General features: G+C 32.6%; 2 protein-coding genes and 1 long non-coding RNA gene across 5 annotated transcripts; 2 read left to right on the plus strand and 1 right to left on the minus strand.

The window, feature by feature from the left end:
• Positions 1 to 919: 919 nt before the first annotated feature.
• LOC146724985 (uncharacterized) lies at positions 920 to 6,567 on the plus strand. Its single transcript, XM_085485772.1, has 4 exons — positions 920 to 1,079; positions 2,631 to 4,550; positions 4,794 to 4,877; positions 5,133 to 6,567. The coding sequence occupies exons 1-4, from the start codon at positions 920 to 922 to the stop codon at positions 5,345 to 5,347; spliced, it is 2,379 nt and encodes a 792-aa protein (XP_085341898.1). The 3' UTR covers positions 5,348 to 6,567.
• Positions 6,568 to 6,743: 176 nt separating this feature from the next.
• On the minus strand, positions 6,744 to 8,398 carry LOC146724986 (uncharacterized). 3 transcript variants are annotated; one of them, XR_014925413.1, is made up of 5 exons: positions 8,171 to 8,398; positions 7,400 to 7,512; positions 7,226 to 7,318; positions 6,940 to 7,134; positions 6,744 to 6,820 (listed from the first exon to the last, which is right to left on the minus strand). It is a non-coding gene; the product is annotated as an uncharacterized LOC146724986 (long non-coding RNA). The 3 variants fall into 3 exon arrangements; XR_014925414.1 differs by lacking the exon at positions 8,171 to 8,398 and adding an exon at positions 7,603 to 8,163; XR_014925412.1 differs by lacking the exon at positions 8,171 to 8,398 and adding an exon at positions 7,579 to 8,163 and having other exon boundaries at positions 6,940 to 7,148.
• A 2,614-nt stretch (positions 8,399 to 11,012) lies between these two features.
• LOC146724987 (uncharacterized) lies at positions 11,013 to 12,564 on the plus strand. The gene is made up of 6 exons (XM_085485755.1): positions 11,013 to 11,100; positions 11,351 to 11,461; positions 11,550 to 11,660; positions 11,747 to 11,860; positions 12,106 to 12,264; positions 12,451 to 12,564. Exons 1-6 carry the CDS (start codon positions 11,013 to 11,015, stop codon positions 12,516 to 12,518), a joined length of 651 nt encoding a protein of 216 aa, XP_085341881.1. The 3' UTR covers positions 12,519 to 12,564.
• The last annotated feature ends 5,576 nt before the right edge of the window (positions 12,565 to 18,140 follow it).

Consider the following 18,140-nt stretch of genomic DNA (forward strand, 5'->3'; position numbering starts at 1 on the left):
GCTTATGCGAAAGAGAATGGTTATTATATAGAAACATTCTGATGTGTATATATATATGATGTATATGCAAGGTAGCCTCAAAGGAAACAGCCAAACTTCATATAATCTTATAAAATATTTAATTCTAAAAGTGACAGATAATTTAGTTCTTTACAATTTTTGTTTAAGTACTTTTTGTTGGAAAATGTATACTTTCCCAGATATTAACAAAAGTGTATTTAAAAAACGTGATTTTAAAAGTTTTTGGATACCAACTTTTTAAAAAAACATTTTTTTATCCATGTTTGTTTGTTTATAGGAAATTTTTTGTTCAGCGATTTAATTTTTTTATCAGATTACGAAGTCTTATTGTTTCTTTTGGTGCCGCGCTGTATATGTCATTTTTCTATATTAGTAAGCTGTAAGAAAGTAAACTAGTGTTCTATGAGGTGAAGAGAGTTGATTATATACTTTCACTTAAAAATATATGATCAACTTTTAGAAATAAAACAACATATGCCTTATGAGTAATTTTTTAATGTATTTTTTTGCATTAATAAAACTACAGTGTCTGATGAATGTGAATCTATGTATGGTGATAATGTGGAAAAATGTGTTAGGCAGTTAACATTTAGCATGAACGGTATGTAGATATTTAGAATATAATAAACATACATGGAATCTATTAAAAGAGAAATGTCAGTTAGTAGAATAAACAACAATATTTTTGTAACATTATAATAGCATCACAATAACATATTATTTTAATGGTACTTTTTTTATACAATTCACTTCAAAATAAGACGTATGTAATATTGATTATTTTATTTTTGAGTACGTCTAGTATTTTTTTATTAGTGATAAAATATTTTTAAATTCTTGGATTTTTTCTTTAGTTTAACCTTGTTCTCTTGTAATATTTTTCAAATTTTATTTCAGTATGAATGAGATTTGTAATGTTAATAAAAAGTTTGTTTTTCTGTATATTGTGTATAATAAAGTTTATTTATGTTTAGAAAAAGAACCAAATGAAAAAGACGGATTCACTAATCAAAAACAAGATGATAATTCACAAACCATCGATACTCCACTATTTCATGGTATGGTTTTCTTTTTCTTTTTTGCAACTGATTTTTGAAATAAGTTTATTAAAATTATTTAAAGATGTTTAGCATCTACAGTCGTGGCAAAAGTATTGTATATAGCCAAATTGGATTTTGACGATTATATGCTTTTCTTATATACATAGTTTGAGCAATAAAGATTGCGTAGAATTTTATTATTTATTCATAGCTACAGTGCAAAGATATACATATTTTTTCTGCTGTTTTTCTCAGAGAATTTTCAAATTTTCAGGATTATAATTAAGAACTTTACACAGACAGTAAAATAAAATAATGACACACAAGATATAAAAGTAAACATTTTTAATTATTTTAATTATTTTGTCGATAAATTTAATAATTTGTTGTATTTCTTTAAATATTTTAAAAATTATTTAATACCCTATCAGAATTGTTTAATCAAATATTTCTTCCATATATATAAACTACATTTTAGCAAAATTTCAACTAATTCCCATAATTCCTTTCATATATTTTAGTTATTTAAATCAACGTGGTCATACGTCTTCTACGAGTAATATTGTTGCAAATTAAAATCCTTTAAGTGCTTCAGTGAATCAGCTCTGGGTTTTTTAAATAAGTTTTCGATATAAGTGAGAACAATCTGTATTTTTATTGAATTCTCAATATTTTAAAAATAGGTGCTAAACATCCTTAAAAAACCATTATATTTTTAATGACATATATGACAGTTACCATAATATTAAATAACTTTATTTAATGTTAGACACAATGTTTATTAAGGGGATCCTAAGCGAACCTAAGTTTCCTTCCTGTTTTATCGACAAAATGTGAGGTTAGATAAACTTAAATCTATTTATTGGCTATACGGATCGTTTTTTACCTGAAATTAGAGCGCTTCGCCCTTTGTTAATATTAATACTTTAATTTGTACAAGAGAAAGATTTATCAATCTGTATAGTCTCATATTTCTTGATTACAGATTTATGAATTCTTATTCTGTAATCAAGAAATATGAGACTATACAGATTGATAAATCTTTTGCCTGTACAAATTAAAGTATTAATATTAACAAAGGGCGAAGCGTTCTAATTTTAGGTAAAAAACAATCCGTATAGCCAATAAATAGATTTACAATTTATTTAACCTCATATTTTGTCGATAAGAAAGGAAAAAAACAAAACTGACTTCTCAAGTAACTCCAGCATCCCCTTAAACAATATTTACTAAATTTAATATTTTTAATTAATTTTATTTTTATCTTTTTTAATGTATTTTCTAATTAAAATATTTTTTAATAATAGATACAAAGAATCTTTGTATCTATTATTATATTTTTTTCTGCAGTGATAGTACACTTAAAAAAGTTTAAATAAAAAAAAATAAATTTTATTCTTATGATACATTTTTCTTGCTTTGTTGTATATATTTTACATTTATTAAAACAATTAATATTGTGTTATGCATACTTCAATACATGTTGTGCTTATACATACTTTTATTCATGTAAAAGCTGTGTCCTTTTTTACATATGTATATAATGTATTTATTAATATTTTATACAAGGTAATGATACCGATGAGGATTCAGAATACGTACCATCTGAACAAAGTTCTTTTTCACAAGATAATGAATCTACACAAGATCGCGTGGAAAGTACAATAAACAAGACTGCGTCTTCCACTTCAAGTTTGGATACTTCAAATACTGTTGGCTCAGTAATATGCAACGATGAGCTTATGTATGTGGAAACATCTAAAATGAAATCGAAACGAAACTATTGTGTTTTCTGCAAGAAGTTGCAAACTCAACTTGCACGTCATTTGGTAACAGTTCATCGTAATGAACCACAAGTAAAAAAGTTTGCCATATTACCTAAGAAACATCCAGAAAGATTGCAAATAATAGACGCTATTCGGAAAAATGGAAACTTCAAATTTAACACAAAAGCCGAACTTAATAGTGGACAATTACTTGTTAGTAGACGTCCAAATAAAAAATATCATAAATCTGCAACTGACTTTACAGCCTGTGCCAAATGTAAAGGATTTTTTGCCAAAAGCACAATACGACATCACTCTAGAGTTTGTTTTAACAGTAAATTTAATAAAAATAAGAATATTATGGTAATGGGTAGACAAATCATTGGAAGACTTCATCCAATAGCCAGCAAAACTTTAAGGGAAACTGTTTTTCCGGTTATGAGGGAAGATGAAGTAACACGGATTTTGAGATACGATGAGTTATTGATAACATATGCAAATAAAATGTGCGTAAAATATAAAGTGCAACATCAGCACGACATGATTCGTGCCAAGTTACGCCTTCTTGGACGTTTTCTCTTGGCGTTAAAGGATATAAATACAAATATACAAGACTTCCAATCGCTGTACCATCCTCGATTATACGATGACTGCATCTCTGCAATAAACATAATTGCAGGTTATGATAATAACACACAACTCTATAGAGCTCCCGCCGTAGCATCTACTTTGTCAACTCTTCTAAAATATGTTGGAAATATGTTAATTGTAGAATGTATCAAAAAAGGAGATGAGGATAAGAAGAAATTAGTCAAAGATTTCATTAAACTACTCATTGTAGATATTGGCACAAGTGTCAATAAAACTGTGCAAGAAACGCAGTCTGCACATAAAAGACATAAAAAGATAACTCTCCCCTCAATGAATGATATTAAAAAGTTGCATGAATATTTAATGAAACAAAGAAATGTAGCATATGCAGCACTAAAAGATTCGTTTTCATATGACAAATGGCTTGCATTAGCTGAGGTAACACTAACTTCAATACATGTCTTTAACAGACGTCGAGCAGGAGAAATGGAACGTGCAGAGATAGATGATTTTAAAAATTATGTTAAAGTAAATAAAAATATGTACGGTGACATTTATAAATCCTTATCTGTGGAGGATAGAAAAATTGCTGAGAAATATGTGCGATTTTGCATCAGAGGAAAATTAGGGCGAACAGTACCCGTATTATTATCAAACGATATGTTTGACTGTATTACATTAATTTTGAAGTTTCGTACAGAAGCAAATGTACCGGAAAAAAATCCTTTCATTTTTGGATTACCTGGTCTCAACAAAAATAGATACCGATATCTTAGGGCATGTCTTTTAATGCGCAAATTTGCACATGAATGTAACGCAAATGAGTCAACTACATTACGTGGTACTACATTGAGAAAACACATAGCCACACATTGCATTCAATTCAACCTGAATGATACTGAAGTTTCGGATCTTGCGACATATTTGGGTCATGGAGAGAAAATTCATAAGGATTATTACAGACAGCCACAAGCAAGCAGAGATATACTTAAAATTTCTCGATATTTAGAAGCTGTACAAGGAAAGGATTCGGAACAGGAATCGGAAAATGATTCCGAAAATGAATCGAGCAATGATTCTGAGAAAGAAAATATTGTAGATCAGAATGTTAGTAATAATTCTAATGAAATAGGTAATATTACTTATTATTATATATTATTATATAGTTTACTTATTATTGTTAGTCATTAAGTTTACAGACGTACATTTTATTTACTAATTTAATGATACATTTACATGAAATTGTAAAGAAATATGTATTTCAATTTTACATACAATAATAAAAATTACTCAATTTTATATGTTAGTATTAACAGTTATAATATTAAACTTATAGTATATTTAATGTATATATTATAACATATATTTATTACAGATATAGCACAGAATAACACTTCAAATGATTCTATAGAATATCAGAACCAAACGGATGTACAAAGTGGAAAACGGAAACGTAGTAGTAAGTAATTTTTATCTATTTTGTGTGTGTGTGTGTGTGTGTGTGTGTGTGTGTGTGTGTGTGTGTGTGTGTGTGCGTGCGTGCGTGCGTGCGTGCGTGCGTGCGTGTGTGCGCGCGTGTGCATAAAAATTATTTTCCTGATCCAAGAGTTATTAATTATTATATTTAATTACCTATTATTTATAATATTAATTATATTACTTATAATACTTATAACACTTATATTACTTATATTATTTTTGTTTTTTTTTCTAGCATCTCCGTATGGAAAAACAAAAAGGGTAAGGTGGACAGACAATGAAAAACAAGCAGCACTTCAAGCATTTTCACAACACGTAGAAAATCGCACGTTACCGTCGTTAAAAGAAATTCAAGAAGCAAAGAAAAAATGTAAGTTTCTTGCTCGACGCTCTTCACCGCAAATAAAAACATGGTTACATAACCAACAAAAAAAGCAGCAACATGTTTAATGTACAAGATTACTTGTTAAATATTTAACAATATGCTCTATTAATTAAAAATTATTTTTTATTTTACGTTAACAAATTGGGAGCAAGTGTAAATTTTTTGTTTCTGTGATTCTCGATTCACAGTTACAGAAATAATGATTCGACTTGTTGACAGTATATGAAATATATAACATAGTATAGATATATATAATACAGACAAGTTTATAAGTACTTTGGGAACTGACAGTCATTATTATATTCATTATTATTTATTTCTTCATACATATATATATATATATATTATATTTACTTTTCGCTACACACGCACGCACGCGCACACACACAAACACACGCCTGTATTTTTATATATATATATATATACATAAGATAAAACGTGCTTCCATTTATATAAACTTTTAATTTATAAATCTAAAAGACGAATACAAGTCTGAGAGACATGTAATTTTTAAAATTATCTTAAGATACTGTAACTGTAAAGATTTATTAGTTTTTTTTAATTACACGTGCATCATCACAATATCAATTCGCTAATATTTATTTAAACAAATTGTAATAAAAAATGACAAGAAACAATTATAACAATCCATATTCTAGTAATTAGAAGTATATATTTACTGTTTGATATAAATTCAAAAAATTCTTTTTAGGAGTAATGTTTTTAGTTTTGATGTTATACTTCTTCTCGAAGTTTGTTACATTAGGATTATTTGTATCAATATTTGCAACTATTGTTTGTAATAAATTTTTATTTTCTGAAAAAACAAGTTTAGAATACAATTACATATGTTACTGTATCTTATGATAAACATACATGCGTTATAAGTATTTCTATGTAATGCAAAATATTATAACTAAAAATAGTTGGGAAGTTTGTGACATTTTTAGATAATAGTCTAGTCTACTAATGTAAAGATAACTTGTGATACGAGTGCAATTAACAATGCGACTGCTATCTCTATACCGAACAATTATTTATTTCATACTATAAGAGAATATTGAGAAGTCTTCATTATATGTACACAACACAAATATATATATATTATTTAAAAAACGTATATTACAAAATATAAAAATTTATACCATACAATACTTTATAATAATGTTAATTACAAAAAATTGTATACTCCTTGTATACTCCTTATATGGATTATTATACTCCTTGCATACTCTCTAATACCCTCATTCTAATTGTAAGAAGAATGTTGCAATAAAAGATTCTCTAAAAGACAAATAGTTGAATTGCGATTGTCTCTTGTCTCATTATACTTTTCCATTTTGTTTATATACATATATAGTGAAACAATATTGAATTTTTTTATTACTGCAAAACGCGTGTACAGTTTTAAAAATATTTGTATATTCATATATATGTTCTAAGAAAAAATTAGTTATTTACCAAGTAAGTACTCCAACATGAAGTTACATATATGGATACTATTGTACAATCATACAATTTGACAGTTTGGAATTTCTCTAAAACATACATAAGAAGTAAGTTTCTATTTAATCATATAAAAAATACTTGTACATATCAAAAAATAAATATATATAGCTAATTTTAATAAATCTTTTAATAAATTGTACGTACTCACCATTGTATAAAATGCAAAAGTTAGAGTTTTTATGACAGGTGGTTAATTAGAACAGATAGAAGATTAATTTTCAGCATTATAGATATAGGACCATTAAAATTTCCTGATTTCTATTACAGTCTTGGTTTGTGTGTACTATGAACAAAGAGTTACTTTTTGATTTCATCATTCATAGATACAATTTCTTCATATAACCTATATGACAAAAACTATATAATATAAATTTTTACTTATCAATGTAAAAAATATGCATTTTATAAATAAATATATCTATTTTTAGACTCACCATAAATATAAAAAGGAAAAAGTTCCTGTACAATGTAGTTTGAATGTAAGTTAAAACACACATCGCTGGCCAGTTTCTCAACTGAAACTTATCCTAAGGTGAAATTATATAGATATTTATTTAATAATGTAAAAAATATGTATTTAAAGAAATAATTGTATGTTTGTGACTCACCTTAAAATGGAAGAAAAAAGCGCATAAACATATTTTGCTAAGCTCTGAAATGAGCTTACAATATTTATCGTTGAACATATCACTTTAAAGATCTGCATCTCTCTTTGCATTTTCTAGAAAATTTATCGATTTTTTATTTAAGTATGTAACAAATATCTATTTTAAAAATATATATATACCTGTAAATAGTTATTCAAACTCACTATGAGATGTAAAGAAATGAAAAATAACTTCTATGCGCAGAATTTCATAAATAAATATGTATATTAATTGACATATATGAATAATGCATTTGGACACTCAGACTTCATATGCTATATACATGTAACAGTATGTACATACTATCGCCATAATCACAAAGTACCATTAAAACATATTTTTACCGAATTAATGTAGATTTCATAATTTTAAAAGTAGATGTACTAGTGTTTTTATTTACTATAAAATGCAAGTTATTTAGAAAATTTATAAACAATAAAGATTCATTATAGTGATAAAAATGCTAAATTTTTTCTTATTTATTTCGCTATAGTCCATGTAATAGGCAGATTACATTTTTTTTAATAGTACGTCGACAATGATAAATAAATAATATTTCAGAATATGCAATGAATATCGTACATGCCCGAAAGGTGTTACTGGTATGCACAATTTATTAACAGGCATTGTTAAAGGCACGAGAGAAAAACACAGTACATCACACAAAATATACATTGAATATTTCATTGAAATAAATGAAAAAAAATGTCAACGATTAATTGATCAACTAACCGTTCAATAACCAGCTTAAGTTTTCGTTTACAAGTTTTAGAGCAGTAGAAATTCAGCAGAATTAAATAAACACATAAATCACTTCTAAACTTTTATGAATTTAGTTTTTGTGACCATTTTGAATATAAGGTAAATATGTTTACTTTTGCGCGACATTGCATGGAAGCATTATGGCGATATGTAAGCTTTAAGCGGGAAGCACACATTCTTGCATAAGCGCATAAGCATATGCATAAAGCTAAGTCTACATTGGTCGTAGAATCATAGATCGTAAGAAAATTGATCCAATCAGAGTCGATTATTCTTCTCACATTCAACTGTGATTGGATCAATTTTCTTACAATCGTAGACCCGGATTAAGAAATTCGATTGGTTCAATTTCCTATGCATACGTTTATAGACCAATCAAGATTCTTATGCTTACGCTTATGCGCCTATGCAAAAGTGTGTGCTCCCCGCTATATGTTTACGCTTATGCGCCTATGCAAAAGTTTGTGCTCCCCGCTTTATTGGCCCGTATTCATAGTCCGTTCTTATATTTGAGATCGTCTTAAGACCTCGTTCAACCAGTCAGAGATGCTAAGCGGCCATTTGATTGGTTGAACGAGGTCTTAAGACGATCTTAAATATAAGAACAGACTACGGGCCCTTGTATATTATTTATGTTTAACGAGCAAAAGAAAGAACGATACTTTCTATATGAAAGCGAGAATAACGAATGCAACATGTGACATTAAGGTCGTTCTACATTAGTTGCAAATGGAGTCGCAAATCGCAAAAAATTAGCCAACCATAGTCGATTATTTTCTTGAATTTCAATTGTGATTGGTTAATTTTTTGCGATTGCGACTCCATTTGCAACTAATGTAGAACGACTTTAATATTTCCATGTAATGTCGCGCGAAAGTAAGCATGGCGCTTTTTGTATGAGAGTGCGGCTGAATTTCCACTGAGCGCGTCAGGCCGCGCATCACGAGTTTAGACCAATCAAAACACTTCTTTACTTTTGTATTTGGCTGTCGCTTAGTATCAAAAGTATCATCTTACATTTCGGCGCCGCTACATTGCTCGCCGCTCGCTGCATGACACCGCCTTTCGATCAGATAATGCTTTTATTACTAAGCGATTTAAACAAATAAGTCATCCGACATGCCCAATCAACGTTCTTAGAAAAATGCGGAAAAGCTCTGATTGGCTGGTCGAATCACCCATCCTCAGAGTATCGATTCTGTAACTTTTTTTAAAGTGAAAACGTGAAAAGTAAAAAATTTCCGCCAATTGCACATCAATTTCATTTTAAAATCAATGCGTGATTGGCGGAAATTTTTCACTTTTCACATTTTCAGAATCGATACCCTGGTCTATTTTACATCGAGCACTTAATACGCGTATCAAATAGTACATTTGAGCTGATCAGCCAATAATTGAATCAATTTACTAGTTATTTACTATTTAATACGCGTATCAAGTACTCGATGTAAACTAGGTCTCTGTCCCACACGTTGATTCCCGTACTATGTGATTTTCTTCTTATGAACGTTTCCGCGTTTGTTATCGTACCATTACGCATTACGCAGACGCAGTGAAATATCTCAAGCTACCGTTACATTACATTAAGATTTGAATAATGTTAACATTTAACTTTCCTTTGTGCTAAAGTATTTTAATGTGTAAAAAAAGATGTATGCGCTTGTGAAATTTTACGATGATGTGCATTATGTGTGCACCCAAAAATGTATTTTTCCTACTAAAAGTCGCGACATAAAAGTAAAATACAGCGATGGATATAGGTATTCCGCAACGATCATTGCAAAAAACAGTAAGAAAAACAATTATATCTACTATTCTTTATATTACGTATTGTATATTTATCTCAGAGAGCACAAAAAGACCAAAAAATTTCTTAAAGATGTCTAAAGGTAATAAAACATTTTTAGACATTTTTTGGACAGATGTGCTCTTTGTATGTATATATAAATATGTTATTTATATTATATATATAATATAAATATGTTATATCATATGTTATATATTATATGAATATACACATACGCAATAATAAGTAAAAAAATTATCCTTTGCCAAATAATATATCAATGTAAACAAAATGTGTTACACATATTTTTTTTAATTGAAATTTTATATCTGAATTAAATAATTTTTCCTAATAGATACTTCTCATATCAAGATCAAAAAAATACCTAAACACATACATACGCACATGCACAACACACACACGCATCCATACACATGTGTCTTTATATATGTGTACATTAAAATATATATACTAAAATATATCACATAAAAACAATTATTACAACTACAAATGGTTTTAATTATATTTTAACCATGTTTTGTATTTCTATAGATGATAAAAGACTATTAGAAACAATAGTTAAAAATATTAATACAAATGTACCTAATGTAACAATAAACCCAAGAAAGAAGTATAAGACTAGAGATATTAACCCAGAAAAAAACATTGAATATCTACCATATGGTGAGTATGCTGTATCTACTTTTAATCACGACTTTTTATCACTTGAATATAGATTCGTATAATTCTTATGTGTATAAGTAATTTTCCGCTACAATTTGTTTAGCAAGTAGTAATAAATCGATTAATTGTGATGATCCAAGTGCAACTAGAACGACTGATAATTCTAAGAAACAGTGTAATCTTAACAAATTTACCGATGTATCTGTATCTTATGGTAAATATGCATTCATTATAAATATTCCTATAAATTATTATATTTTAATTGTTAATATCAATCTCTTTTTACAAATTTAGATAATGCTATTAATGCAACGACAACCTGTGATATGAATGCAACTAACAATGGGACGTTACATGAGTACAACTAACAATGCGACTGCTAACTGTAAAGAAAGCTATGATTATGAGAAAAACATTGAGAAGTCTTGTGGTATGGTTATGTTTATTATTATATTATATTTCGCATAATGATTAGTATTCAAAATGCACTTAAAGAGACTAACATTTTGTTTTCCAATGGAGGATCTGTATTATTTAAACCAGATTCTTCTATTGGATATCAATTGTACTAACATTTTGTAAGCACTTTCTGAATAGCAATCAATATGTATAGGTTTATAATATTTCAAAATGTGTGTGTATAAGAAGTTAATATGTTATGCTATTTTTTATAATTTTAGATATTAATAAAATAATAAATTTGGATGAAGGAGGTGTTTTAAACTTTGAAACTTGTATCGACTCCTCAGAGATTGATTGCCAGAAAGATATTCTTGTGTTTTCTTTTAATGGTAAGTAAGATCTATATATTGACTTATTTACAAAAATTCCTCATTTATTGAATTCAGTTGTTATAATTAAATTTTCTACTTTTTTCAGACGATATTAACGAAACAATTAATTGTGATTATACAAGTGCATTTAAAGAGACTGATAACTCTAAGAAGCAATGTAATCTTAAGAAACTTGCTGATGTAACTCCATCTAGTGGTAAGTATGCATTCATTACAAGTATTTCTGTAACTATTAATTATTATAACTTAACTGTAAATAGTATTCTCTTGTTACATTTTTAGATAATATTACTAATGCAACGACAACCTGTGATATGAGTGCAATTAACAACAGGACTATTATTTGTACTAAAAGCCATAATTATGAAAGAAACATTGAAAAGTCTTCGTCTTGTGGTATGATTACATTTACTGTTTGTATTCTACATAATGGTTAGTATTCAGAACGCACTTATAAAAATATTACAGTATAAGTATACTCATCGCTAGTAAAAGAATTTGTGTGTAAAACAGATTCTTCTATTGTATAACATTTTGTAAGCACGTTCTGTATACTTACCAATATGTGTATATGTATATATTCTAAATATGTGTATGCATGTAAAAGTAAATATGTTATGCTATTTCTTTATTTTTTTTAGTACCTATCAATCAAACGATAAATTCAGATGAAAGAAGTGCTCTAAACATTGAAACTTATGTCGAGTTCTCAAAGCCTGATTATCAAAAAGAAATGCTTGATAACAACCAAAATATTTTAGTAGATAAACAAATAGAATACGTGGAACTCTCACCTATTTGTAAGTATATATACATTTTTATGCGTTTTGATAGATATTTACTGCCATTATTACTAATATATAGTAACGTGAACTATAAATTTTTGAAATTAACGTTTTTATAAAAGTATCGTATAATATAAATTTGTATATTTTACACCTGTTTAAAATTATATTTAAAATACTATATAAATTTCCATTTTTCAGATTACGCTGTGATAATCTTAGAAGTGACCTCAACTTTCTTTTGTAAGAAAAATAGTGGAGCATGCTGATGGAAATTATTATTTATAATAGAGTAAATAGCTCTTAATCAATGAACCATTGTATTGTATTCATTATAATTTTAGATTAGGTTAAGTATTATGTAGATATTGTAAGAAATATATGCGTCCGGCGGAACTCGTCATATTGCGTACCATGCGTCTTACACAGCTGTTTATTGCGTGCGCATCCGAGCAGGCGCAACACAGGAGCGTAACAGGAGTGGGGCACTGTTCGAAGACCCTGCTCCAAAAAAGACCGGCGACTAACTGTCACTCTCTTTTGAGAAGCGCTATAATACGGTTGGAAAAATTATACGTGCGGGAGTCTTTTGGTCTGTACTTGGAGAATAAATTGATTTGCGAGTCTTTTCTTATACTTTAATTTCGAGTGTTCGAGTTATCTTTATTTCAAACATACCATCCTACCTGACAATTGTAAAAAGAAGAACGAGAAGAACATCTTTCACATTATCTTTCAACTTCAGAAGTGGGATACTGCTCAGGCTTCTCAGGAGAATCAGAAGCAGAGGTCATCTGGGACAAAGAAAATAATAAAAAAAAAAAAGTTGTTAAAACACAGGTAACGGCTTTTTAAAATTTAACGGTAAAAGGTTCTACCTGCATGGTGAAAACTCGAGCTCGCGGTAAAATGGAACGAGCACAATTGGAAAATCTCTCTCACGAGGAGCTGAGATTAGAGGCAGCGAAGTATCGGTTGCCAATCTCGGGAAATCGGAACTCGCTCATCGACGTGATCATGACACATCTGGAGACTCATGGGCCGGTCGAGGAGATGATGCAGCTGGCCTCTCCGAGACCGACGACGTCGGGTGCGGTTCCGAAGATCACGAAGGCCTCGCAGCAACGGAGAGACTCCCAGGAATCGGCGGACGTCTTAAAACAGATGCTGGTGGCAATGCAGAAGCAGCACGAGCAAATGGGAGCAGCGATGCAGCTGCAACACGAAACGTTAGGGCAAATACTCCATTTGCTAACCGACCAGAGGGAGGCGAGATCAGCGCAAACACAGGTAGGCACGGCGAGGGAGGTTGAGCGAGATACTTCACCTCGGGTGTCCCCGTCGGAGGAAGCAGGACGGCGCTCGACGGAGTCGTGGTCGTCAGGATCGGCGGTGCAGGCGTTGGCCCATCAAATCCCGGAGTTCGGTGGCACGGAGGACGACAACGTCCACTCCTGGGTCCGGAGAGTGAACAAAGTTGCTCAGGTCCACGGAGCGACAGACGGAGCGACATTGCTGGCCGCATCGAGCAAGCTGACCAAGTCGGCCAGGAGATGGTTTGACGTCCAGGGGGATCTGACCGTTGAATCCTGGGTCGGCCTGAGGTCGGAGTTGCTAAAAATATTTGATAGGAAAATTCCGTTTTATAGGGCAATGCAGAAAATTGAGGCAAGGAAGTGGACTTCCAATAAGGAATCCTTCGATGATTACGCCATCGATAAGCTGGCGCTGATGCACCAAGTCGACCTACCTGATCGGGACAGGATCCAGTTGCTGGTGAGCGGAATAATGCCGACATCACTCAGAGCGACGGCACTGGCAGTATCCGACGACACTCTGGAAGGCTTCTTGGCGCGGATGCGGACGATTACCCAGGGCACCTCGGACTGGGAAAGGAAGCCGTCGTCCCAAGGGCAGCCGCAGAAGCCGAAGGATGGAGCCTGCCGGAACTGCGGAAAGAAAGGTCATACTTACAAAGAGTGCAGAAATGAGGTATCGTGCTTTTATTGTAAAGAGAAAGGGCATAGGCGATTTGACTGCCCGATCTTGAAAAAGAAAGAGTCCAAGACTCCCGGGCGCACACCGAATTCCTCTGGAATAGCGGCGGCGAGCGTGTCAGCGGATATACAGGCGTCCGATAGCGTCGCGGTAGTACAGGCGGAGCGTACATTGTTGTCCGTCACCGATCCGTTCGTTAAGATCAACTTCCTAGAAAACGGAGAATGTAATTTGACAGCGTTAATCGATACGGGTAGTCCGGTGTCATTTATAAAAAATAGTATTTTCGAGAAATTTATACAACCGGGAAATAAGTTGATGAAAATTAAGAGTCCGCTGAGAAACTTAACAAACGAGCCATTAAACATATTAGGAATTTACAGAAGTCGCATAGGAATACAGTGCCTAAAAAATAAAGTAATCTCAGTGAATTTATATGTTCTCGATTCAAATACGTTTCAAGGAGACCTAATATTAGGGCGCGAGTTCATTATCGAAGAAAAACTCACTTTTGTATATGAGCCAGGCGCGAAGGGTGACCGAGATAAGGCGAATCTGTTTTCGTATTTACCGCTGTGTATTGATAGCGACGAAAATAATCTGGAAAACATAATTAAACAACATAATATAGACTTTGACATAGAAGCAAAAGATCGGTTAAGTAAACTTGTTTGTCGAATAAGAGACAAAAATATTATACCTGTCGAGGACGAAAACACCGTCCAAGTGCAATTGAAAGACCCGTCGATTTATGCTTTTGCGCCGAGGCGTTTTGCAAACGCGGAGCGAGCGGAACTCAGAAAGATCACCGACGATCTTCTTGAACGGGGAATAATTCAGCCCAGCGTTTCCCCGTACTGCGCTCGAGTAGTTCCTATAAGGAAAAAGAACGGGCAATTACGATTATGCGTGGAGTTGAGACCTTTAAATAGTCGCGTAATAAAACAGAAATATCCGTTCCCAATAATAGAAGATTGTCTCGCGAAACTAGGTAATAAAAAAGTATTTACTTTGTTAGATCTTAAAGACAGCTTTTACCAGATTAGAGTTCATAAGGATTCAACAAAGTACTTTTCTTTCGCCACGCCAGATGGGCAATTTGAATATACGCGTTTACCTTTCGGTTATTCGGAATCACCCGCGGAATTCCAGAAAAGGTTGATACGGATCCTTAACCCGTTGATTCGTGCAGACAAGATCCTGGTTTACATCGATGATGTTCTGATTCCTTCTGAATCTGTTGAGGAAAATCTGGAAATTTTAGAGAAAGTATTATTAATTCTGAAAAGTTACGATTTTCAACTGAATTATGCAAAATGTAAATTTTTAAGGTCAGAGATAGAATTCCTAGGATACAGAAATTCAGGGTCGGGAATTACTCTTAGCCCGCGGCACACGGAGGCTATAAAAAATTACAATCCTCCGAAGGACAGACTTCAATTACAAAGATTTTTAGGCCTTACAAATTATTTTAGAAAATTCATCAGGGATTATTCGATTAAAATTAGACCATTACAAAATTTGATGAGGAAAAACGTGCCGTATCTTTTCGATAATTCGTGCATAGAGGCGTTTAAGTTATTAAAGAATGAACTGACCTCACCTCCGGTGTTGAGTCTGTATAATCCCTCCGCAGAGACTCAGCTTCATACAGATGCGTGCAGTCTAGGGTACGGGGCGATTCTGTTGCAGCGGCAGCAGGAGGGGAAATGGTCCCCAGTAGCGTACTTTAGTTCAGGCACGAATGCGGCTGAAAAAAATTACCATAGTTATGAATTAGAAATGTTAGCAATAGTGCGTGCAATAGAAAGATTCCACGTGTATTTGTACGGTATAGATTTTGCAGTCATTACAGACTGTAATGCAATCGTGTACGCTATCAATAAGGCAAATCTAAATCCTCGAATAGCCAGATGGACTTTGGCTCTGCAAAACTATACCTTTAGTATAATGCACCGCCCAGGAAGTCGCATGGCTCACGTTGATGCCCTCAGCAGATGCGTGGCCCATGTGGACGAGCTCCCGTTGGAAAGGCGCTTAGAATTTTTACAGCTGACAGACCCTAGAATATTAGAAATTAGTCAGAGCTTAGAGCTAGAGGATAGTGAAAAATTTGCCTTAAGTGACGGCTTAGTTTACAGAAAAATAGATGACAGATTAAAATTTGTGGTACCCGAGTCAATGGTGACGAACATGTTGCGAGTCCACCACGACGAATTGGCTCATTGCGGTGCTGAGAAAACGTTCCGAAGCATTAGTCAAAATTTTTGGTTTCCGACCATGAGAAAACGAATATATGAATACGTGAATAACTGTCTCACTTGCATTATGTCGAATAGCTCTCCGAATCGTTTGGAGGGGGAAACACAGCTGTACCCTTTACCCACGTTGCCACTTGATGTACTGCATGGTGACCACTTTGGTCCGCTTCAAGAAACTGCGGATAATTTCAAACACATTTTAGTTGTGATAGATGCATTTTCGCGATTTACATGGTTATTCCCTACAAAATCTACAGGGACTAAAGAAGCACTACATTGCATCGACAACATTATATCTGTGTTTGGAAATCCACTAGAAATAGTTTCGGATAGAGGCACAGCGTTTACGTCAAAAGAATTCTTAGAAGTCATGAAAGAGAAAAACATCAAGCATAGAAAGGTTGCGGTGGCGGCCCCGTGGGCAAACGGTATGGTTGAGAGGGTGAATCGTTTCATCAAATCGTCCCTCACTAAATTAATAGAGACACCGAGTGGATGGAAAGAGCGTCTAAATGATATGCAATACGTGCTCAATAATACATACCATTCCGCAATCAAGGCTACACCGGCAAAGATCATGTTTGGCTTCGATCAACGTAGCCACGGCGATAGCTCCCTGGCCAGGTTTACGCAAGCTCTTGTAGATATCGATGCGAACCTTGAAAAAGAAAGGGATATTAGCAGGGAAAATGCGTTGCGAGCGACTGAGGTAGTAAGGGATTACAATAAAATGTACCGAGACAAGCACTGTAAGAAACCAACGATATATAAAATTGGAGATCGTATTCTAATTAGGGACGACCGAAATAAAGTTGGAATTAATTCAAAGTTGAAACCTAATTACAAAGGACCTTACCAGGTTGCGAAGGTCCTCGGGAACCATAGATACGTGATCCAAGATATTCCAGGTTTTAACATTAAGCAAAAACCCTTAGATACAATACTGTCTGTCGATCGAATAAAACCGTGGATCAAGGCGCCGAAGAAACCTGAAAATTAATTCATAGTTGTAAATAGAATATTTGTATTAGATTTAAGTCGTAGTTAGAATAGTAAACGAACAAAAAAAAAAAAAAAAAGGGGAAAAGAATGTATCACGATAACCTCAACGCGATATATGTATAAAGTGCTAGCGGCGGATTAGTAATGATCATAGTTATCTAACGACTTACCGATTTGTACGTAATGTAGTTAACTTCGAGACGAAGTTCAAATCAGGCTGGCCGAGTTGTAAGAAATATATGCGTCCGGCGGAACTCGTCATATTGCGTACCATGCGTCTTACACAGCTGTTTATTGCGTGCGCATCCGAGCAGGCGCAACACAGGAGCGTAACAGGAGTGGGGCACTGTTCGAAGACCCTGCTCCAAAAAAGACCGGCGACTAACTGTCACTCTCTTTTGAGAAGCGCTATAATACGGTTGGAAAAATTATACGTGCGGGAGTCTTTTGGTCTGTACTTGGAGAATAAATTGATTTGCGAGTCTTTTCTTATACTTTAATTTCGAGTGTTCGAGTTATCTTTATTTCAAACATACCATCCTACCTGACAATTGTAAAAAGAAGAACGAGAAGAACATCTTTCACATTATCTTTCAATATAATCATTTTAGGTTAAGTTAGGTATTATTT

This window comes from Nylanderia fulva, unplaced genomic scaffold (assembly GCF_048542155.1).
Source record: "Nylanderia fulva isolate GAGA-0341 unplaced genomic scaffold, ASM4854215v1 Scaffold1092, whole genome shotgun sequence".
NCBI lineage: Eukaryota > Metazoa > Arthropoda > Insecta > Hymenoptera > Formicidae > Nylanderia > Nylanderia fulva.